Source organism: Eutrigla gurnardus (assembly GCF_963514095.1).
Source record: "Eutrigla gurnardus genome assembly, chromosome: 6".
In the NCBI taxonomy this organism is placed as follows: domain Eukaryota; kingdom Metazoa; phylum Chordata; class Actinopteri; order Perciformes; family Triglidae; genus Eutrigla; species Eutrigla gurnardus.
In genome coordinates, this window is record NC_139920.1 from 29,407,314 (window position 1) to 29,432,146 (window position 24,833).

The following is a 24,833-nucleotide window of genomic DNA, read 5'->3' on the forward strand; positions in this document are numbered from 1 at the left end:
TTTTAGAACTGAGACACATTTTCAGTTCTGAAAGTGATTTTAGCTCAGATTTATTTAAGGATCTGCTCTTAAATTGCAGTGAAGAACGTGTACCGTATTGAGGGCTCTCTCTCTCTCTCACACACACACACACACACACACACACACACATCCGTGGGCTCTTTATTGGTGCTTACGTCAGGGTGGAAAGAACATTCTCCTCCTGTATTCCTGTCTGAGGTCAACGGGCAACATCCATCTCTTTCCCACTCTCTCTCTCTCGCCCTCCCACAATCTCACTTTCCTCTTTCTCTCTCTGTCTCTCTTTTCCTTCAACACATGTATTTCTTGCAGCGAGTGCCGGCCTACAGGGACTCGATGTGCACAGTGGCTGCAGATTGTAACCTCATGTGGTCCTGTGAGTGAGTCGTATGAGGTAAAGAAGGGAGAGTGTGTGTGTCATGCCTTCAGAGAGAGACAGTTGGGGAAAGTGTTCCTTTTATGATGTGGTAATCAACTCTTTAACAACTGACACTCACTCAAAGCATCCAGGCCCATGGGGGGGGGGGGGGGGGGGGGGGATATATATCGATTACCACACACATCACCGTGTAGTCGAGGGAAAAGTTACTCAGTTATCATTAAATTGGTCCTTTATTTCTTTATGTTGGGTTAAAACTATTAAACGTCCATGTTGGATGCCGACACTTTGATATCAAATTCAATGAGGAAACTATTTGGTGGTGTATGAAAATAGCACAAGTAGAGAAGACAGCGATGTCAGTTATTAATCATACATACCAGGATGCAGCAGCAAAACCACTGGTTGAAATATGCTTTAAAGTTCTTTGCATCTGGCAATCTATCATAAGCCATGTTTATTTAGTTATATCTAGATTTTACGCTGCTTTATTTTATATTTGCAAGTTGAACCTGTAAAGGGGAAAAAAAATACAAAAACCCCCCAAAAAGCAACATTTGTTTACAACGACGTATTGCCTACCAGACTGCAGCGTTGCCATTGAGCCAGCAGGTGGCCTCACACAGTCTCGGTGCTCTGACTGGATGGCTTTGGGCAGCATGACCACAGGAAAACAGACTAGACTTCACACTCCTCATGCCCGGCCAGCATGACGCCTCCATGACTCAGCTTTCTGGTGACACGCACACACCCGACGCACACACAAGAAGAGCTTCTTTGTTTTTGGTTTGTTTTTTTAATAGAAAAAAAGTATTCAAAATAATACAACAGGAAGTATCCGGTAAAGATGACAACAACAAAAAAACGTGATCTGTGTCTACATGGCAACCACGCATCCTCCCCTTGAACTCAGCTCGCTTTTCTGCTTCAGTGCCAGAGTGTGTGTGTGTGTGTGTGTGTGTGTGCATACATACACTGAATCAAAGCAGGAATAGAGCTTTACAGATGTCTCCGACTGATGCACATGACAGTCTGCTGGTGAAATGAAAGGAAAACAATGTGTGTGTGTTTGTATGGTTTATTCATCCATGCTGAGGTGTGTTGGAAGGATATGCTACAATATGTACAATAAAATACTCTGTGTGTGTGTGTGTGTGTGTGTGTGTGGGTCAGCTGGGATCTGCAGTGTTATGGTCTATGAAGGAGGATGGATGGAGTTGAGACACAGATGCTCTGATTGAACACAGCTACCATCTGCCTGCCGGTAAGGATGATGATCATGGAATATGTGATGACGATGATGTTGATGAAGATGATGAAGATGCACTACGAAGGAAGCCAAGAGTTAAACAAACTGAAAAAATCAAAATAACCCAACGAGTGGCTGCAGTGGAACACAATAATTAAAAATAAAAGTCCTTGACTTTAGAAGGCAGGAGGAGTTTAGAGTTTCTAAATCACCGGCTCGCTCCCTACTCTCTCTCTCTTATTAAAATATCGCACATTTTCCACACTCTCTCTTCCCCTCACCCGTCCTCACCCGCCCTCACCCGCCCTCTCAGTCCCTCGTGACCCCCGTCACCCCGGCTGTCGGTAAGGCGGACCTAAAGTTCAGCGTGGATCCTGGTGGTGTCACTCGTATCTCAGTCATCCACCCATATTTGGGCGTTCCTTTGTCCGCTGACAAACATTCAGCATCATCACCACCGAGGTACGGACGGAGGAGATACGGAGGGACGGATGGAGGGACGAGGAGTTTCCTTTTCTCTTTTGGTCACGTCCTCCTCCGTCTCCGTCCATCCGTCTGTCCCTTCATCGCTCCGCCTCCTCCATCTGTCCGCCTGAAGGAGGTGAAGGCGCTCATAGAGGAGGGCTGTAGTCTCTGAAGGAAGGCTTCTTCATCCCATTCTCTCTCTCTCTCTCATATATCCTCCGCTCTTTCCATTAAAATACTATCTTTGCCATACGTTCATAAACACACATGCTCATACCAACACTCTCTCTCTCTCTCTGGCACACATAAGCACACATGTACGCGTTTACACAAACACACACACACTGCGAGGCTCTCTGTGAGGTGGAATCCTGGAGGCCTCTGTGCTATGTCCCGTCTTCCTCCTCCTCCTCCTCCGAACAGTAGTCTCGCCCCTGCAGAGGAGAGAGGAGATGAGATTCTGGTCTAATTGGCTCAGTAATAACCTCCATAACAACCATAATAACCATCTGCATGCAGCGAACGCACCCAGTCACGTTTCAGATTTCTACATATGATCCAGTGACCTAAAAGGGCCTGAAGGGGAAGAGTGTGATTTTGATGAAGTTTTGTAATAACTCAAAAAGTAATAATCAAAATCAATGTTAAAATCAAGGGTTAAAATGTGATTTTCATGATGAGAACAGGAGTTAATGATCTCTTTTTCATGTTTAATATTTCTAGATATGGTCCAGTGACCTAAAAGGGCGTTAAGAGGAAGAGTGTAATTTTTTTAAATACCCTCGACTATTTAGGTAGAGACACAGAAATTACTGGATGGGACAATTAAGTGCAGACAGACGGGTGTTTTTTTTGTTTCTTCCATCACGATAAAGAGCGACGTCAACTACCTTCCTTTCCTCTCCGGAAATTCATCTCAACGTGAATAAGGCTCGAAAACACAGCGACGAGGAGGAACCAATGCATGAAAATATTACATTTTACACGTTTATCTGACAGCAGGAACTCGTTGCTTTTGAAAATGAGGGCTGAAAGGATTCGTCGATAAATCAGTCATTAAATAATTCATCTGCACTTGTTTGGATGATTAATTCATTGATTTTCAATGACAAACACTTCCCAATTCGTGAATTGATCATCTTGTTATCTTGGGCTTTGAGAGACTTGTGAAAAATATTTTCCCCATTTTCTGATATTTTGTGGACAAACCGACTCTTTAGCTGCCAAACGCTCCACAATGTTGGACGAGCAGGTTTGTACTGTGGGTTTATAAGAGCTTTTCCACTCAACGATGCTCGTGAGAGCCGAGGGAGTAAAAACCCAAACGGTCAAGTTGTGGGCCAGAAAAATCAAAACAACAAGCTTCACAATAATTATTATAACTCTCTGTGTGGTCATGAATATGTGAAACCTACCTCACATTAAACATAGTAATCAAACAATTAGTGAAGCAAATCTCTGCAGGAAACACGCCCACTTTGTTTCAAAGCAGGTTGGATGTTGTTGTTGTACTGTCTCTTTAAATGTTGAGACCCAGCTGTTCCTTTAAAAGTGCCCCCTCCCCTCCCCTCACCTTCTCAATCTTCTCATCCAGCATCCTGAAAAATTCCTGCTGGCTCTCTGACGTGTGAATGCTGAGAGAGAAAGGGAGGGAAGGAAAATGGAAAAGCGAGGAGGAGGAGGAGGAGGAGGAGGAGGAGGAGGAGGAGGAGGAGGGAGGCAACAAATACATCATGAGAATTTTCCATTACACCCCCCCAGCACAAACACACTTACACAGTCCTCGCTGGAGGAATTCAAGCAATTATTTTATAAAAAGCATTAAAGGCTCAACACTGTAGAGACACCGATGGCTAATATGTTTACACACACAAACACACACACTCCGAGGTCGTCCAGGAGGCAGCGGAACACAAAACAGACACACAACATCGCTTATCCTAACATTAACAACACTGATTCTAAGTCGCGTCTTAATCGACGCCGCCGGGACAAAACTGTTTATTTAAAAAGGTCGATTCAGACAAATTACCAGCCGCTACGCTTTCAACAAACGGATCGGCTTTCATTGGAACTACTTTGTGTGGAAGGACCCCTCCCTGTTCACAGTCAGCTGGCAGCACAAAACATTACGACATCTGCTGGGACTCCAGCTGATGCTGCTTGGAAGTGTGACGTTGTTTCTAGAGAGACCATAGAGCTAAATACAACTGTAAGAAATAAAATGTGTGTTTTATTTGGGTGAACTGACCCTTTAGCAATACATAGACACACTTACTTTGACTTGGTGTTTGCTGAAGACACCTCTTTCTGCTGTTTGCCCCGGCACTGCACATTACTCCTCTCCTGAAAGGCAAACACACACGCCATTAGTCTGCATTATCAGCTGATAAAAGACAAACAAACATATCAGCTGGAAGCCGATTATTAAATTATGTCGTCGCCCCAGCTGGCGGCCACAGAACATCAGGGCACAGATGTGATGGATGTAGGTCTAATAAGACTCCATGAAAGGTGTTTTTGTGAGCTTTGAGACCTGCATCCAGGTAGAAAACAAATACTGGTGTGACCATGTGACCGTTTGGGTCTCCCATAACTCAATAACATTCCTCCCATTTTTAAACAAAATGTGTTTCCTTTCCAATAAAAATAAGTCAAACCTCATCTCACGTCTGGATCATTTCTTTTTACAGCGTTTTAATGGGCTAACAAATCTGCTGACACCTATAGGGGGCGCTCCTCCTCCTGGTTGCAGCCCGTCACTGTGATGATGTTTGAGTTGCATTGATATTAAATAGCTTCTGTTTTTAAATCACTTTTGTTTTTGCTTTGATTTTCCTTAAAAAATATAAAATAATAATCAGCCTTTTTCAATGCAAACAAACGGTTTATTTTTGTGCACAGATATGTGTTAGTGAACACTTTCACCGTTGCCAGGACAACCATCCACCTGACAGGTGATGCCGATCAAACAGCATCATTATCACACAGGCATGCCTTGGGCTGGTCATAAAAACACACTCAAATGTGTACTTTTGTCTTGATAAAAAGACTTTTACAGCTACAGAAATGTGTGTTTTTCTACTTCCCGGAGTGACCACTATGTGCTTGCTACAGTGCAACACATCTGCTACGCATAGAGCTGATCAGGTGGTTGGATGCTGCCTGTGGAATGTCAACCGCTCCGCTGTGAGCATCCTCTGCTCGGTTTACGGAGAACCAGGATCCATCTGTGAAGAGAGCTGCTTCTCTTGAAGACGAGCAGACCTTCAGTTCACAGTTTGAGCAGAAATTTGCGGTGCAAACGATCAGTCCCGTCCCGGTCCGGTGGTTCCGGTCTACGTCTGTGACATCGGCTGGACATAACGCCAAATACTCAAAACAAGACAGGTCTTTTAATTAAGCACGCTGTTAAGTTTCATCAGCATCTTAATACATCAGACCTGCTGTCAGAAGTACTCACTAACAAGTGTTCAGAAACGAGGAGAAACACTTCTTATCCTCTGAAAGTCTAAACCACAGCAGAGATTACACTCACGCAGAAAGGTGTGTGCAGATTCGTTAGCCCATAAGCTGTGATTAAAAATGAGCCAAAAATGATAAAGAAATGATAAAGACGTGAGGCGAGGTTTCTCATTATCGCTGGATCGTTCTCCAAACATCTCCTGATACAACAAACTTCACTTTCTTGTGACCTGCTGGAATCTGGATTTAAATTCGTCTCGTTAAAAAAACGTGAGGAAAGTTATTTAGGTGACACACACACACACACACACACACACACACACACACACACACACACACACACACACACACACACACACACACACACACACACACACACACACACACACACACACACACACACACACACACACACACACACACACACACGACACTGCTGTTTAATCAGCCTCTCCATGTGCCACACCTGTCAGTTTGAATGGGTTACCATGGCAACGGTCCACATGACTTCTGTGAGAAATATGCTTTTAGGTGCAGAGAAAACATCTTTTTTTTCATATATCAACTTGTGAAATGGGAGCAAAAACAAAAGTGCAGTTCTTCTTTCATCACTTGCCAGGAGGACTGGCGGACTGACCTGATTTAGGCTCCGCCTTTTTCAGCCAAAAGGATGTCAACATGTGCAAGCTTTACAAAGATGGAGGATAGTCATATTTAGTGAGTTATTGCTGGTTTCTTTCCTGTTATTTTTAAGGCCGCTGGGTTTCCACGTTAGAGGAATCAGCCTCCACATTCAACACACACATTCCACACGCCAGCATGCTGCCTCTACCTGCACGTGTGTGTGTTGTTCTTCACATGTGTGTGAAAGACAGTGAGTGTGTGTGGGGACGGGGAGCCGCCGGACACAAACACGAGCCTGTTCACTCAACTGTCAGGGAAAAGGTCTGAGTGTGTGTATGTGTGTGTGTGTGTGGATGACAGGCTGTCAGTGGATGTGTGTGTGTGTGTGTGTGTGTGTGTGTGTGTGTCTCTCTCACCAGGTTCTCCTGGTTGCGTGCATTCACTCGGTTTTCCTCCCCTCTCATGTACTTCACCTCCTCCACTCCCTTCATCTTGTATTCGTCTGAGGAGAGAGAGAGAGAGAGAGAGAGAGAGAGAGAGAGAGAGAGAGAGAGGGAGGCATGATTAAAGGAGGAGGAGAGAGAGGTGGGAGGGGGAAACAAACATGCATTTAGAAGCATCTTCCAGGAAAGAAACGCTGACCAGACGTCTTTTTTATTCGTCAACGTGATGCGAGCGGCGGACATGATGGAGCGCTAGGTCACGCCGGCTGCGTTATGTCGACGTTAGCGATGACCACGCCGCTAATTTGTTCGTTTATAATCTGATAACTGCGAACTGATACGGCGGTTTGGAAAGTGGACACGACAGCTGAGGTCTAAGTGGGAGGTGACAAGTCGTCGCCTTTGCATTTCAGCTGCAGCAGCAGCTCGTCTGAGGAGAGGAAAAACACAGTGTGTGTGTGTGTGTGTGTGTGTGTGTGTGTGTCTGTGTGTGTGTCTGTGTGTGTGTGTGTGTGTGGGATTAAAGATCAGTCGAGCAGCTTAGACGTTAAGACAGTTAAGACGAGCTCGCTGGTGAGAAACGGTAGCACTTCCTCAAAACTGCACCGCCTCTAGAAATCATGGCAATAAACCTGCATGTGTTCCCGTACTGAGGTTTTTATACACTGTGTGGATCCCATATCATAAAAATAGATCCAACAACAGCAAATCAATCAGCCCAGAGGTCCAGGATCTCCTGTTTATGCTGCATCCATCAGGACAAACATGGCCGAAGGGAAATGATGCATTGAACAGTTCTTATAATTGTCTGATTCATTAACGCTGCTCGATATCGTTATTCCCCACATACTATAACCTCCCTAATTGACTCTATAATGAGCATAACATGGAGATTATTGTATGAATATCATCATGAGTTCATATATTAAACAGGAAGTGAAGCCCTATTGTTTGACACTGACTGCATTAAACAATAATATCACAATAAATGACCGCAGAGTGATATGAAGAAAATCAAATATCACAATTATTATTGCAAAGATATTGTAGAGTGGGAGCTTTTACACAGGGAGATTTCTGATCAATAATAATAATCGTCAGTAATGTGGAGATAATGATTGTGTGGCTAAAAGGCAAATACTAGAAGTTCAGACAAATACCAGGAAAAGACAATCCATTATGTTACCACATCTAATCGCTGTATTGATAGAATATATATATGCACACACACACACACACACACACACACACACACACACACACACACACACACACACACACACACACACACACACACACACACACACACACACACACACACACACACACACACACACACACCCTTGAGTCGTACGAGAACACTGGCCTTTCTGCTGACTACCTGGGTGTTGGACATTTCACTGATAAAGAGGCCACACAAACAACACACACACACCCTTATCGGTTGCACACTTTGTAGTTTGCCCTGCCCGCCCCTCCCTCTGCTCCGTTACCCACAATCCACCTGGATCACCTGTGTTTCTACATCCTGCTCGTGCGTCACCGTGCAGACGAACACGGCCTGCGTCTGACAGATAAACGCCGCCGAGAGAGAGGAGGAGGAGGAGGAGGAGGAGGAGAGGAAGAGGAGTGATGAGAAAGGAAAAACAAACGCCGACTCGTCGTTCTGCCGTTTGTCACAGGAATGTAAACGAGTCGGAGCAGAGCGCTCGTGTCTGAGCACGCCGACGCAGACAAACGCCTTCATAACGCTGCACAGGCTCAGCCAACCAACATCTGCTGTCAACACATGCAGACGCAAACACAATGAGGAGCGTTTCCTCGCCTCTCTGCACATTAAAGTCACACATTTATCCGGACCTTAAGGTGGATACGGTAAATGGAGGATTCCAAGCAGCACATTTGAGAAAAAAAAAAGTATTTTTGTCTAATTTGGGGTGCAGGCTGACGGGTTAACTGGAGCTTAATGTGAGGCGTACAGAAAGATCAAAGTGACCCAGCTTCCACCAATCAGGACTCATCACGTCACGCTGCTTCAGTTAGATGGAGGAGTGGAGACTGGCTGGAAGGTGTGTGTGTGTGTGTGTGTGTGTGTGTGTGTGTGTGTGTGTGTGTGTGTGTCGTTGTCAGAAGAGATGATAGGATTGTTTCGTTACGGCGACGGCGGCCGGGCTGGCTTTGGGAGGGGGGGGGGGGGGGGGGGATGAAAGGAGAGGAGTATTTCCAGAAGCCGTGATTGTGTGATGTGGACGTCTTTCTCATCTCTGATTAAAAGCGGAGCTCTGCGTTGACCTTAAAGGTACAAACGGTCCGTGCACGTGCACGAGCGTCCGTGCACGAGCGTCCGTGCACGAGCGTCAAATGTGCTTCTATTTCGGACGCCGCTGTGCCTTTGAATCAGTGCGTTTGTCTGTTTTTTTACGAGTGTGTGGCGTTTGTTTGGGTGTGACTCATTTAAATAGCCATCATGGTGCATGTGTGTGTGTGTGTGTGTGTGTGTGCGTGCGTGTGTGTGTCTGTCTCTGTCTGTGTGTCTCTGTGTATGTGTGTGTGTGTGTCTCTGTGTATGTGTGTGTCTGCCTGTGTGTCTCTGTCTGTGTCTCTGTCTGTGTGTGTCTCTGTGTGTGTGTGTGTGTGTGTGTGTGTGTCTGTCTCTGTGTCTGTCTCTGTGTGTGTGTGTGTGTGTGTGTCTGTCTCTGTGTCTGTGTGTGTGTGTGTGTGTGTGTGTGTGTCTGTCTCTGTGTCTGTGTGTGTGTCTGTGTGTGTGTGTGTGTGTGTGTGTGTGTGTGTGTGTGTGTGTGTGTGTGTGTGTCTGCCTGTGTGTCTCTGTCTGTGTGTGTGTCTCTGTGTGTGTGTGCTCTCCTGATGTCGTTGTCTCCTCCCCGTCGGCCTCACTCTGACATTCACACCTGATAAAAAGTCTCATCTCAAACACGCAAAAGCCTGAAACCCGTCAGGTGGGAATCCAGGGGGGGGGGGGGGGGGATGAGAAGCAGGAAGAGATGAGTTCAAGATGTATTTTCTGATCGGTTACTGTAAACAAATAGGGAAGTAGTGAAATAGCTTGTATGAATAGAAACATGTGATGCACAATTAAATAATGAGATTAAAGGTTAAAGGTTCCTGGCAGAATATTCACACAGCTTTAACAGCAGATCCAGACCCATACTATTAAAAATCATACATTATGCATACGCTACGTTCTCATTAGACTAATGCTGCTGAAATCACTGAAATGCTGCGTCATGTAGACGAGTCTGGAGAGACGGATGGCGGTCTGAAATGCTCGGGGCGATCCGAGGGAACCAAACACGATCATGGTGTCTGGAAGGAGTCAAATGTATTGAAGAGTGGTTTCTTTAAGATATCACAGACGGAGAGCAACATCCTGCAGATGTTATGAACGCTGTGATGATGACGTGGACCTCAGCCGGCCGCAGACCGCTCAGCTGTTCTGGGCTCACGGATCACAAACCAAACGACAAACTCTGCCTGCAGGTTTCTGCAGAAGAAGAAGTGTCAGTCAGCGTTTAGGGAACCGACACAGACAAGCTTTTCAACCGCTCACGGGAAAGCTATATGAAAAGGATTGTTTTTGATATTAAAGTAAGACCGTAGCTTTTTTTAATGCTTTGATGCATCAAAACAGTTTCTTTCTAATGCAACTGCACTCAATCATTGAATCATCCGCTGCTGCAAACCCCAAAACCTAGACCTTCAATTAGACTATATGACAATACGCACGATATTATCCCGATAATCAATAAACTATGCCTGAAAATTGCATTTTGTTAAGAGAGAAAAATACTGTTATTGCATCCCAGATCATCTTAAATAAGCTGCTCATGAATCATAAGGCCTCCCTGCATACATAAATGATAAATACCATTTAAGAATGTATTATTTTTTTTAGATCAGGCTCTATTTTTCTCTTCTCCGCCACGACAGCGAGCCAGACAGCTATTTTAAAGTCCACTATCTGGTGACCTTTATTTAACCAGGTGAACCCAACACAACCACAGCCAACCTCCGTTACCAAGCTGGAGCAGCCGAGCTGCCTTGTTGAAGGGCACGTCGGCAGTGACCATGAAGCGTGTGCCGCTCTTTGACCTTTGGCTGACCTCCAGGTCACCAGCGTGCCTCTCTTATTTCTGTGAATTGCTTGGCTGGTTTAGCTTCGTGTCGTGTCTCGGGGGGAAGAGCGAGGTTGGCGGTTCGATGCCCGGCTCCTGAACCTCAGCAGTTAAACCTGAAAGGTGTACACACCTGTATGTACGTTAGTCTGAGAACAAAGAGGGAGCATTATCAGCCTCTTCAGCTGTGTTACAGAAATAATATTCCCCTCTCTTGATAACGAAAGCTCCGTATGATTGAAGTGCCGGCATTTTTCTAATAAAACAGCTTTGAGAGTTCCTGTTTTTATTTCCTTGGAGTAACACGTCACCGATTCTATCGCAGCGTCTCCGTCTGAAACCACCGACCAAACAACACACCTTCTCTCTATAGGACAACGTGTGAGGGTGTCACATTACACACACACACACACACACACACACACACTCACTCACTCTATCTCCAGACTAATCTCCTTCTCGGCCATGATTACTGCACACATCAATAGCACGCTGTTGTGGAGAGTGTTGCTATTTTCCCTCGTCGGCCTTCAGTGTTTGTGTAATGGAGCTCAGACTTTTTCCGGTTATTGTGTGAGAGAGAGGGGGGGGGGTCTGACAGAGCGGGCAGTCAGAATATCTGGGACACACACACACACACACACTGACTGACTGGCAGACAGACAGACAATCTGGATCAGTGTGAGTAAGAAGAGGGCTCGCCGTCTCACTAAATACCCCGATACGCAACACGCAAGACATCCGTGAGCACAAAGACCTGGACCACACGGGGTCGGTTCATGTCACGGGAGGCACAGCGGACGCAGGGGCGGCGAGTTAAGTGGAAAAGAATGAGAACGCAGTGACGACGTCTGAAATACTGCAGAGGAAGACGTGAAAACAAAGACGAGACCGGAGGAAGAGAAGATGAAGAGAAAGGGGGTTATTGAGCCTCGGATAACTTTAATCCACACTAACCAGGTCACTTCTGTCTTACACACACACACACACACACACACACACACACACACACACACACACACACACACACACACACACACACACACACACACACACACACACACACACACACACACACACACACACACACACACACACACACACACACACACTGACTGACTGACTGACTGACTGACAGTGACACTGGGAGGAAAGAGAGGAGGGGAGGTGAAAGGACAAAAGGGTCTGACCTAATGTTGTGCTGGAGGAGAGAGCGAGAGGAAAAGAGCCGACGAGGAGGAACACTGGGGGGATGAAGGCAGGAAGAGAGGGAGGAGGAAGGAGGAGGAAGGGGGATGTCGAGACCCAAAATAGAGAGACGGAGAGCAGAGAGGAAGGGAAGAACGAGGCCTTGAGCAAAAGGGGAAGAAGGGAAGAGGTCGTTTGACCGAGACGGAGAACAGAGAGAGAAAAAGAGAAGAGAGGCGACGTCAACGCACGTCATTCTCTCTTCCTTCCTCTCTCAAGGAAAAGAAACACGCTCCTCCCCGTCTCTCTCTCTCGCCTTCGTTCTGTTGCTCCTTAAAAGACGAGGAGGGAAACGAGACGTGACGAACGTGTCATGAAAGAATGAGAGTCAGGGGGAGGTCGCCGGAAGTGGGTGAGAGGGGGGAGGGTCGGAGGGTCGGAGGGGGAGAGGACCTCCTGTGGATCGTCATCTGCCACGTCCATCCACCAGAGTGTTGCTCCTAATTCTTAATCGCCGTTAATCCCAGCAGCAGCACCCATCATCTCCCTCCGTCTCCCCGCCTTTCACTTTCATTCCTCTCCCTCGTTGCACAACAGCCTGCCGGGTATTATTAGAGCCGCAGCCGACAATCACATTCATCAACCATCAATCTGTTGATTAATTTATTTCAGTTAATCGATTCCAGCAGGATGGCGTAACGTGTGACGTATGCTTTTATGTCGTGACCCACATGGACGAGCTGCTTTACAGCCTCGTGAATATCAGGACGTCTGTGAGAAATACTAAAAGTAAAACAAATGATGTAATAAAGCAGGAGAGCCAATAAAGGAGGAGCAATTATTCATCAATCATTAAACTCTCTAAAGTTGTTAGACGTCAACCTTCATGCTTTTTTTCTGTTTTGAGGCCTGAAGATATAAAACTATCCAGTATTTCACAATACAACTTGTGTTATGTTGATAAACCAGTCACACAAAAACATCCAACCACAAAACTACACCCATCATTCTTCTTCTTCTTCTTCTTCTTTGATTTATTCATTGCTGTCGGGATGTAAAGAGAAGTTTAACAAATATAACAAAAATAGGATTTTAAAGCAGACGAGTCATGGACTCTCTGCCCCTGAAACTAATCAATTCCCTGTTCCATCCTCAATAAATGCGACTCCCAACGCTGGTTCTCCACCCTCGGCTCCAAAACCTTAAATCTTAACAACGTGGAGGAACACACTCCAAACACCGCAGCCTCGCCTGCCGACTGCTTCCTCCCTCTTTTACCTCTTTAACTGTCAACACGGATGACTCCAATAAAACGGCCGTGTTGACAGTTATTGTCTGAAATGGAGAACTTAAAGACTACGGGCCGTAATGAGGAGGATGTATCGGGAGGGCAAACGGGGCAACGGCTCCACGCTGAGCAATTAACTGTGAACTGGAGGCGTGAAGCTTTTATTGACGTGTGTGTGCGTGTGTGTGTGCGTACTGACCGGTGAAGAGGTCTCCGTTGCTGTAGGCCTTGCCGCGTCCCTCCTCATCGTTGGGCACGGCCGACACCTGCTTGGCCGAGGTGCAGCCCATGACCTCACACTCTGAAGCCTCTCGTCATCTCACTCTCACCTGGACGAGGACAAAACACCATCAGAACGCTGCACAACGACGACACTGCACAACGACGCCGCTGCACAACCACGCTGCACAACGCCGCTGCACAACGCCGCTGCACAACGCCGCTGCACAACCACGCTGCACAACCACGCTGCACAACGCCGCTGCACAACCACGCTGCACAACGCCGCTGCACAACGCCGCTGCACAACGCCGCTGCACAACCACGCTGCACAACCACGCTGCACAACGCCGCTGCACAACCACGCTGCACAACGCCGCTGCACAACGCCGCTGCACAACGCCGCTGCACAACCACGCTGCACAACGCCGCTGCACAACCACGCTGCACAACGCCGCTGCACAACGCCGCTGCACAACCACGCTGCACAACCACGCTACAACCACACTGCACAACCGCGCTGCACAACAACGCACTCAACCAATATCAGAAGCACTGTGCTGTTTGTCCAGCTGCTCCCTCTCCTCCTCCTCTTCTTCTTCTTTAATTGGCCCAAATTGTTTGGAATAATGTAAAACGCTTCATTTCCCCCCCCCATCTCCCAGCATGCAACAGTTTTGGAGATTAGCTTCTCCTTCAAAGGGACGGAGCCGCTACGTAATGCTGTAATTATTTTAGAAGGTGTGCGTGACCCCGAGGAAGGAAGCGCTTCTATAGATATAGATTTCACACCTCGTGTTCAGACACACAACGTCAGTATGAAGGGAGTTTTTACACAAACACACTGCAGATCTTTTCAGGGGGGAAACATAAAACATAACCACGGCCATTATGTGTCAATAATCAGGATGACCTGGTTTGAAGTAAATTAACACTCATTCATTATATTCATATTACATTCATATATTCCGTTATACAACACCATTGATCATTCTTTTGATGCATAAATGAACTGTTTTTAAAATAAAGAGTGCGTCATAAAACAAACAGTCCTGCTTCATTAAGTCTGAACAACAGCTCAAAGAGATCCAACTGTACGATCTAAAAGACATGTCTGTGCTGCTGAGGGGCCGCGGAACGCAACCAGACATCCTCCTAAATGTGATGTGGCTACTGTGTCAGCAGCAAACACTCCACTGTTTACATATCCTGCAGACACCGAGGAACATTAGCATTCACTGGGAAGTCCAATATTCCCTCTCCTTCTCGCTCCGTTTTCATCTCCACCGACTCCCGAGGGAAATATCGGCCTCTTTAGCCGCTAAATGCTTCATTACGTTCACCAGCGAGTCTCCGTCTGCCTTTCAGTGCATCGTTATCAACGCGTTAGTTTGAAAGTGATGGAAGTTGAAGTGTCCTTAAACCAAACAGCTTCCTCTTTAACGTCACGATGAGGAGAAGACAAGAAACTTGTCATTGGCAACCATAGTGAGAAATTAGAAATCCGTTTCTTTGCCTTTGGTTGATGGCGACCACTTTTAAAACATCATTCGTAACGGAATTCCCGATGCGTTTTTAGGAGACGCGTCAACACCGCAAACTAATTAACTCAACAGACAACTGAATTGTGAATCCCTGGAAGGCAAAGTGTCCCGGCATCTGGAACTGGACATAATATTATACCATAAAACCACGCGGCATGTATGCGTCTCACACTTTCAGCATCTCGATTCCTCAACATGTAAAAGAGCGAAAGCTTTTAAAAGTGGGTGACGAGCGCTTAGTTCCCACTCAGAGACAAGGAAAGCAAAGCAGGACAGCTGACACACACACACACATAGAAACACACACACACACACACATTACACTATAGATAGTCTCCATGTCACTCACATATGCCATATGCCGTCATTGACAGAGCCCATCTGACTGCTGCCACACACACACACACACACACACACACACATAGAAACACACACACACATATAGAAACACACACACATAGAAACATACACACACTTATGATCCATCACCAAAATGAAATCTGCAGCTCACACATAAGTGACAGGAGGAGGTGAGCTGAGGAGGATGGAGAGGCGGAAACAAAGACGGAGTGGGTTCAGGACGAGGAGGGACGAGGGTGGAGGAGATGGAGAATAGGTGGGCGAGAAGGAGGCCGAAGACAAAGATGGGCGGAGAGCTTCAAAAGAGCGCCTGCCGCCCTTCCTCCCTCCTCCAGTCATCCTCCCGGCGTTTGAAGTCGACGGGAAGGCCGGCGGTTCAACGTTACCGTGAGTTAACCGTACGGACGCCGGTGACCAGGCTGTCCACATTCAGGAGAGACCATCGCATGTGTTCTGGATACTTGAGATCATTAATAGTCTGACAAAGTGACATTTTTTTCCCCCCACGCAACAAAAACATATTCATATGGAAATGGATTAAATTCATTGTATTAGAGAATTGTGTCCATTTAATTCAACACTGAGCACGATGTTTTATACATGAAAAATGCATTGGTCCACAATCTCAGGCAGACAATAATTAAGTCATAAATCACCTCAAATGATTATATATATATATATATATATATATATATATATATATATATATATATATATATATATATATATATATATATATACACACATTACCACAGCAGGTTAGTTACTCACTTGCAGTTGAGAAATCGTAAACGGAGGTAAGGCTGATTGTTCCCTTTTCAAAAATGCAACTGCAAATTTGATTCTTTTTTGGTGGCAGCCTCATGTTATATTCAAAACTATAATAAATAGAAGTCTTGCGTGTAAATTAATTCTCCTTTCATGCTGCTGTGAACGTGCAAGTGTGTGTGTGCTCATCGGAGGATGAGGGGATTTTACATGAATCTCTTTCTCGGCTCTCCAGGTAAGACGACGTTCTTCTCTGGAGTCTGAGAGGAGCTTATGAATATCTCAAAGGGCCTGCAGGTGAGAGGAGGCTGGATCCTCGACACACACACACTGGATGTGTGTGTGTGTGGTTGTGTCACCTGTGGTCTGAGTCCTGGTCTAGAGAGCAGCTTATCGGCTGTTCCAGGCCGTCTGGGAGACCTCGTACTACGACTACCGCTCTGGAACAACTCAATTATAATACACACACACACACACACACACACACACACACACACACACACACGCACACACACACAGCTGGGGGGTCTTAACGCGGCGGCGGGCCACGCTGTCGCAGAAGAGACACGAGCAGCAAAGTTTCAATAATAATCTCATCCGGCTTAATGCGTCTCTAGACGGAGTTGCTTAAATGAGGATTCTTGGAGGATGAGGTGTGTATCCCCGAAACGCCGCCGGGGGGGAGCTTGTTATCTGTCAGAGAATCACAGCGCAGTGAAGCAGAAAAACCCAGAGACGGAGACAAAGCACAGCCAGGAGACGGAGAGAGTCACTCCGGGGCCGTTAGCGTACGACTGGAGTGAATATTCCATCAGCAGAGCAGAGACTCCCGTCTGAAAGAGAAACGTGAGCCGCCTTGATCGATTTTTCCCTTTTTTTCAAACTTTAAAGGGTCCTCCAGTGTGTGGGCAGCGTCCGTTTGAAGGGCTTTGATTTGCACGTATTGAAACATCAAATTGTGAGTAGGAGCCGGGCTATAAATAGACGGAGCAGTCCCAGAGCCATTGTTGTGTGCAGGGATAATGCTAGGCTGTGTGGATCTGTAAGCAAAGCTGCTATTACTTTGGGTTATACATATAAGCTACAAGCTAGCGGGCGGCCCATTACATAGCCAAATAAAGCTATGAATACATCACTTTTGGAGGCCTGTAATAAAGGCGGAGGATGTCGGGATGCTTCCATGACACAAATCACATATTTTTTATGTTGAAGCTGTGAACACAATAACAGCTAATCTCATAGTTCAAAAATAAAGTCACACAGTTTTTGTGGTTCCCCATCCTCGAGGGGGACGGAATGATTACCAGAGTACCAGGAAGTGAGAACAAAAATACACTTTTTTCCCACATAATTATGAGACTCTTCAAGCCAAATTCTTCGTGTGAAAAACAGAGAAGGGAAAATGACTTTTTGATTGAACTCCTCACGTCATGCACCAAACAGACTCGAGCGTAAACGCAATAAAAAAGGAGAGATTCAGGAATATTCCAGTGTGCAAATGCATCCTTTCTCTTTTGCACGCGTCTCACTGTACAATGAGATCAGCTCCTACACTTTTAGCATCGGTGACTCCGGCTGGAATTGGAGTCGATGCAGAGCTCTTCCCCCGAAACGAGCCGCTCGCCGCCACATGCTCGACCACAGCGGGGCGTTGCACCGTGTTGATCTAACCCACGGGGCGGCTCTCCAGCCCGGCTGCTCCTGGAGACGCCAGAAGTGTGTCAATGGGACAAGCGGAGTCTGGCAAGTCAGCTAAGACCCTCACACTAACTACCTCTCACACACACACACACACACACACACGCTGAGCCGACATGATCTGATAAACATCACAGCGTCTGAAGGGGATGAGAGTTCTTAATACCAGAACTGGCACACGACCACCGCCGGGATCCACGCAGCCCGCTCCAGATGCTTAACATTCATCGCGGCCACACTCGCCAAAAGCAAAGAAAGAAGCCTAATTTAGAGATAGCACTAAAGCCGTGATGTCATCCTGCATCGTTTCGAGCTCGCAGATTTGGACGAGAGCCTCGTGTCAAGTGTGCTAATCTTAAACTACCACATGAGCCCCCACACAGACGGGCTCCAACTCTCTTAAATGCAAGTTAAAGACAAAAAAATGACCCTTAAAATTAAGAAGATTCTGGCAAACACACAAGGCCGGCCCATGCCTGCATTCCACGAGGCGGGTGTTGACCTACTCGTCGTGTGAATAAGCCTTCCACACAAGTCAGTTTGTCAAAGGAGGAACTCAAAAGGGGACTGCGAGGGAGATGTGAGCGTATACGTTGCATAAACACAGGCCGAGCAGTGTGCAGAGCGTTCTCAAACACAGGGTTGTTCCAGAGGCGGAGCGGCCGCAGAGCCTGAAAAACTGGCTGAGCCAAAGAGAGAGCAGAGCTGCCAGACGAGCGTTTTGAGAGATGTGTACCAGGTGATTATTATTCTATGAATATGATTGCCTCCTGGGGTTTTTATTGGTTCCCACGAGTCTGCTGTGAGCAGGAGTGCGTGACTGTGATTCGGCTTCCTGGTCATTTAAAAATTAAAATAAAATAAAAAACCTGGGAGGGGGAAGTGATGACTTCAGCCGCGGTAAGAGTTGACCTGTGACGGTGCAGAGAGTCATCCTCTGCTTCATCATGCTTCTAGGGAGCGCTGAGCCCAGATATATCAACATATATATCATGATAACATGTTTTATTTGATGAATTAGTCATTTAAGTTACGATTAGGAACTTTTAACTTTAAATACTGAGAACATCAGCGAGAATATTTCCATATAGTTATTCTAAATGCTCGTCATCCGGTCTGATCCACATACTGATCCCCAGAAACTCCTTCAGTCCAGACTCCAACAGAGACCAGCAGATGGACCCAGATCCGCTGCCACCTTTGACATGCTCAGCGCCCGATAGCAGGAGGTCCAGGCCCACTGGAGGGAAGGGGGGCATAGGAGAACCAGAACCAGGACTAACTAAGACACAAAATTGGGAGCATTTCAACACGGCGATGTCGGTGACAGTGTTTACCCAGAAGGGGAAACCAGAGGGCATCAGCTGGAAACTAGCCGCTGGGACTCTACGAGCACGGCCGGCCCAACTACGTCAACGAGGGAAGTTCGGGTAACAACACACACAGAGGGACAGCAGCTTAATTTTTCTACTCTACATCGTATTATATCAAATAGTTGTTTGCTGCTCTGTTAATGTGGCGTACTGCTCCTTTAACGACAGTGACGGTGCAGTAAAGCCGGCGTGCATAATCAATGTCGGAGCCTGAATCGATTCCAACTGATGAATGTATAGAACGTGTCGCCGCTAACGACGAAGCCGACACATTTAGCATCGTGTGTTTGCCTCAATGTTGCACCTGGAGTTGCTTCGCGACAGAGAATCACCGCTGTGTGCTGCAGTGTGCCTGAATGTCTCTCTCTCTCTCTCTCTCTCTCTCTGTGACAGAGTAGAGTTTGAGTGCAACTCCTGGGCCAACGCGCCATAATATTTACTTTAGCCAGGCAGCAAATGCTGCACCTCTCCTCTTGTCCCAGTTAAAGCACTCCATCAGTGTGACAAGCCTGGGAAGCCGTGCCAGCGCACACACACACATAGAAACACACACACAGAAACACACACACACACACACTGCTGGACAGTAAAGGCTACATGGTGATGTGATGCTGCGTAAGTGAACATCTCTGTTCTCTCATGCAGAAGGAGGTATCTAGGAGGTATCTAGGAGGTGAAACAGTAGCCCGGACGTGTGACTGACAACGAGAGAGGCGTTGCTCATAGCTAAGGCATGAAGACAGAAATAAGAGCAGCTTTCAGACATGTTCTTACATACATATTCGTTGGCGAGAAGCCCAAGTTTTTACTCCCGGCTCATGAAAAGCAGTGGAGCTGAAATTGAGAGGTCTGCTTTGCCATTTCCTTTTCACCGCTGGAGTATTTGTGGAGAGACAGAAGGAGAGACAAGACGACGGGCTGAGAGCAGAAGGTGGTCCAGACTGTTCCATCGAGTACAGGCCAGGATGCGGGATAGAAATGTCCACTCTGAGGCTGACTACTCAAGCTCATTTCGCCGACCATCCCACTCCATTTGCTGCTCCCAGTCAGGACTGGAGGTAAAAGCAGGTCAGAGCCTGAGGTGGTTGGAGGGTGAAGAGGAGGATCGAACTGAAGAAATACTTCAGTGCTAACGTAGCTTCCTGCTGCGTTATAACGAAAGGAAACAGTCAGGAAGAGAATATATAGGAAGCACCAGGTGGGCCGTTAAAGCCAGAGTCAGAGTTTAACTTCTGTAATGCTCATCTTTGATTTGTGATCTTGTTCTATCCTTAAAGATGTATTTAACAGGCTGGCTGCAGTCCCTCCAAAGTAAAAGCCCTGCTCGCAATCGTTCAGCTTTGTGGTTTATGATTTTGCCATCATTGCTTTGATGGATTCAGGTTGAGTAAGTGCTCGTTCATCACATTTGCCAACAGACAGCTGCTGACGGCTGTTAGAGACGACTTTCTCGTCCAAATCGCATCTGAATTGCTAACGAACCAGCAAAATAAAAATACCAGGATTCATATTAATTAGAAATGGCAGCTGAAGAAACTAAAGATCACATGCAAACCAGTGCTTTCCCCTCAGACGCCACCGTGAAGCACTCACACAGCCACAGCCAGGAAAACCTGTCAATTCATCCGTTTATATTTAACCGCACATGAGACTCACGACACCCAACGGGAGGTTGTTAGCATTCACAATTCACTGACAGCAGCTGTGCCGGGTGATGTGGCTGAAATCCACCGTCATGCATTCAAAAACTGATTCAACTCATTCTGCTGGTTTTAGATTACAGCTCGCCTTAAATCGCTTCGTCTGCCACGACGGAAATCAAACCCGACAGCGGCCCTCTTGGATTCTGAAGCTTCTTTAAAAAACGAGTCTTTAAAAAACGAGTCTTTAAAAAGCTAACAAGCCGCTAAACCAGAGCAAACCTCACAGACACTAGTGTTCATGGTTGACTTTTGCAAATTGCATTTACGCTGAACAAAAAGTGTCATAACTAAAGATGTCACAGAACAGATTTTGTGGAATGATCCAGAATTCAATGGAAAAATTATATTTTCTTTTTGTGGAGGGTCATCGCAGCAGCATAATTACCTGATATTAGGGGTGAGTATTGGCAAGAACCTCACGATACGTATCACGATACTTTGGTCACGATACGATACGTATCACGATATTGAGATATAAATAAAGATGAAAACACAAGTACCTGTATATGTACATCAGATGATATTGATCAGAGGACAAATTGAGTCAAAACTATTTCATTCAAAACAGCCTCTCCATTTTATTAATTCCCATGAAATTCACTGGAATAAATATTGAAAATAAAACGAAAAAGGATAAAGTACTGCATTCACTACACGTCTAAACATGAATCTTTTTTTTCCTTCTTAAAATCAATCTCTGGAGTTGAAAAATCGATTGTATTGGGCGGCAAAGTATCGCGATATATTGCTGTATCGATATTTTTACCCACCCCTAACTGATACACAAATTATCTGCACCTACGTTTTATAATCAATTCGAGTGTGAAGCATTTGCTGGTTCCAGACTCAAACTTTAGTCATAAATGAAAGTAAATTGAAATGAAAGTAAATTGAAGCAATCTGAACGTGAGCTGAAACTATTTGACGCTTCAGCGATAAGTCATTTACTTTCATTTTCAAGTAAGTTTCACTGTTTCCAGGTGGATCTCTTGTTTTTGTCAACTTGAAGCCTGGGAACCTTTTTCTCCACTTCCTGCTGTTTATCACAAACAAAATGATTAATCGAGACATTAATCATCAGATTAATTGCTACTAGAGCAATAAATAACAATAAATAGCCTAAAAAAATACACAATCATTTCATCACAATGGCTTGATCGCTATCATCAACCCACATCAATGTTGAGGCATCGAGCCAAAGCAACATGTTCTCTACTGAAGTAGAAAAGCAACTAGAACGCTCGTCTTCATATTGAATATTTGGGCTTTTATCGAAGGCTGAACGCTCCATTTCTTTTCTCGACATCAGTCGGACGTTAACGAGGGAGAGGGGCTGCAGAGATCCCATCAGAAGGCATTCTATCTGGGCTGGCGATGGGAAACAGATGCATTCTCTCTGATGGGAAAACACTGTGCAGAGATTCACACAGCACTTCAGAGCGGGCACAGGAGTGAGACTACGTGATAAGAAGAAACGCTGGCTGGCTAAATCAGTACTGTCTCCATGTCCCAACTGGACTCTGGACACAAACTGGACTGTAAACAGAGTCAGATATCACTCTCTCTCTCTCACACACACACACACACACACACACACACACACACACACACACACACACACACACACACACAGTCTGCTGACTCAAAAAAAATGGAAGAAACTGCCAACATCCACCTATCTGTTGCGTTAACTGCAATGCAGACACACACCAAATACACCGTTTTTAAGGTTTCTCCGGCTGAGCTTTGATTATTCCATCAGGTAGAGGGACCCGATCGACCCGATCGACCCAGCAAGCCCCTCAGTCAAACTGACAGACACGCAGAACCCACAGGGATCGTGTTGTGCTGGCCTTGTGCTTTTTCTGCACCGCAATACAGACGACCTCATCATCATCATCATCACACCTGGAGGCACAAAAGCACCGCCGCCGCCGCCGGCCGGACAGCACCGCGCATGCAAAGGGATGGTCATGGGAACTCCCTCCCATGCCCACACAAACACACAGAGACGGAGAAGACATCCTTGTAACCATGGAAACCCTCCACCTCCTCCCCGCACAGTGACATCACGGGTGTAGCAACCCTAAAAAAAAAAAAAGGGGGGGCCAAAGCAATCACCTGAGTTGCTGTTAATCAGCATTAAGGCGAGGAAGCCACAGGTGAGACGAGGCTGGACGGGACAGATGATGATGATGAGGATGATGGAGGGGATGAGGAAGAGGGAGGAGGTCTAAGAATAGAAAGAGAGACAGAGAGGAGGAGGAGTGTGTTTCCGTAAGCTTCTGCAAGCCACCAGAAACAAAAAAACCACATGTGAGCAACATGAACACACAAACACACACACACACACACACACACAGTGAAGACCAAATGAAGGGGACAGATGGATAAAGACAGGCAGATAAATCAAGTAGGGAGGAGGAGGCTCACAACATCCACTCTACGATTGCTGGTACGTGATGGTGACCTTTAACCCCCCGTGGTAAGCTGCTGCTGCCGGGACACCGTGCTCTGTAACCGGCCCACTCTCACCCCAGGGTGCCCCCACCGAACGGATGCAACGGTCTGGTGTTGATCACATGGGCAGATCAACAGTAGCTAATGGCCATATGGCACATTTTAAACACAGCGGTTTAAAGAGGCCCTTTGGTGGCGTACTGGGAATATTAGTACCCGAGGACGTCGGAGAGTCGACGTGGAGTTTCGGAGATAACGAGCTGCAAATGAGTCTGTATATCAAAAAAAAAAATCTAATTCTGGCTGCTGTGATTTTCCTATTATTACCCAGCAGACACATTGCTCCAGCAGTAATGAGCAACAGCCTTTCAGGACTTTCTGACACCAACGTCTGGTGGTTATGAAGGCGATGGATTTCTCCCATCATGCTGTGGGAGCTGGGAGGTGTACTGTGCAGCAGCAGCAGCAGCAGCCCCCGGGTCTGGAGCCCCCGGCCCGGATCTGGAGCTCCTGTCCCGGGTCTCTGGAGCTGCAGCTCGGCTCAACAGCTGTGTCCAGCTGCGCTGCATGGAGACACTGGGCGCTTTGTTCCCTACAGGGGGAGGCAGAGTGGTGGGCAAGAGGGAGTGCAAACGGTCCCCCCGTGTGTCTGTGTGTGTGTGTGTGTGTGTGTACACACATTCACTTTCATTTCCACAAATGTTAACGGCCTGTAGCCTCGGCGTGCCCCGGCTTCTCCCCCCTTCAGACGGCCTTCCAGCGGCGGGGCAGCGGGACGGGGTGGCACGGCGAACCAGGATGTGTGTGTGTGGAAAAATTCAAAATGCACGGAGCTCAAAAGCTGTCCAAGCAACACGCGCACACACGCACGCGCACACACACACGAAACGTTCACAACTCACTCGTGTCTTCTTCTTTTAAATCGCCCATGGAACCGGGAGTAAAGCTGCGTTCGCGTTGCAGCGACCAACCAACAAACCCTCGACAGATGCGAAGCCCCAGTGTGTGTGTGTGTGTGTGAGTGTGTGTGTGTGTGTGTGTGTGAGTGTGTGTGTGCAGCAGGAAGCAAAGCGCCGGGCAATCTCAGCACACACACTCGGGGAAACAACAAAAGAGAGCCAAGAAACCGCGACCGGGAGCGTGGGTTTCCTCCCCGCGGGATTCCACGCGACACCGCCGGGACGCGAGCCGCCGGGAGCCGCTTCTACTTACTCAGATGAACCGGGTCCGCTCGGTCCACTGGAGGGATCGCCGCCGCCGGTCGGTCGGTCGGTCGGTCTTCCGGCTGCGAGGTCGGGCGGGATCTCTGAGAGAGAGAGAGAGAGAGCTCAGAGCCTCGAGGACTGAGCGTAAACTGTGGCTTGCGTCATTTCACCAGGATGCCACTATTGCGCGCAGCAATGCAGCCATCTTGCCGAGGAGTGCCCCACTGAAACTCACCAATCACCGCCGG

General features: G+C 46.9%; 2 protein-coding genes across 3 annotated transcripts in view; one reads left to right on the forward strand and one right to left on the reverse strand.

Moving 5' to 3' along the window:
* LOC311014931 (AN1-type zinc finger protein 5) overlaps positions 1-14,771 on the forward strand; it is an 89,239-nt gene extending 74,468 nt beyond the window's left edge. Inside the window, exon 6 of the transcript XR_014597307.1 lies at positions 14,762-14,771. The gene's annotated coding sequence lies outside the window, so the exon portion shown is untranslated. The remainder of the gene's footprint in view (positions 1-14,761) is intronic.
* On the reverse strand, positions 1,174-24,766 carry LOC311014932 (uncharacterized protein C1orf21 homolog). Of its 2 annotated transcripts, none has more exons than XM_084011884.1 (6): positions 24,593-24,766; positions 13,455-13,584; positions 6,620-6,705; positions 4,393-4,460; positions 3,688-3,748; positions 1,174-2,548 (listed from the first exon to the last, which is right to left on the reverse strand). In XM_084011884.1, the coding sequence occupies exons 2-6, from the start codon at positions 13,543-13,545 to the stop codon at positions 2,501-2,503; spliced, it is 354 nt and encodes a 117-aa protein (XP_083868010.1). In that variant the 5' UTR covers positions 13,546-13,584; positions 24,593-24,766; the 3' UTR covers positions 1,174-2,500. The 2 variants fall into 2 exon arrangements, with proteins under 2 accessions (XP_083868010.1, XP_083868011.1); XM_084011885.1 differs by lacking the exon at positions 24,593-24,766 and adding an exon at positions 23,042-23,060.
* Positions 24,767-24,833: the final 67 nt, after the last annotated feature.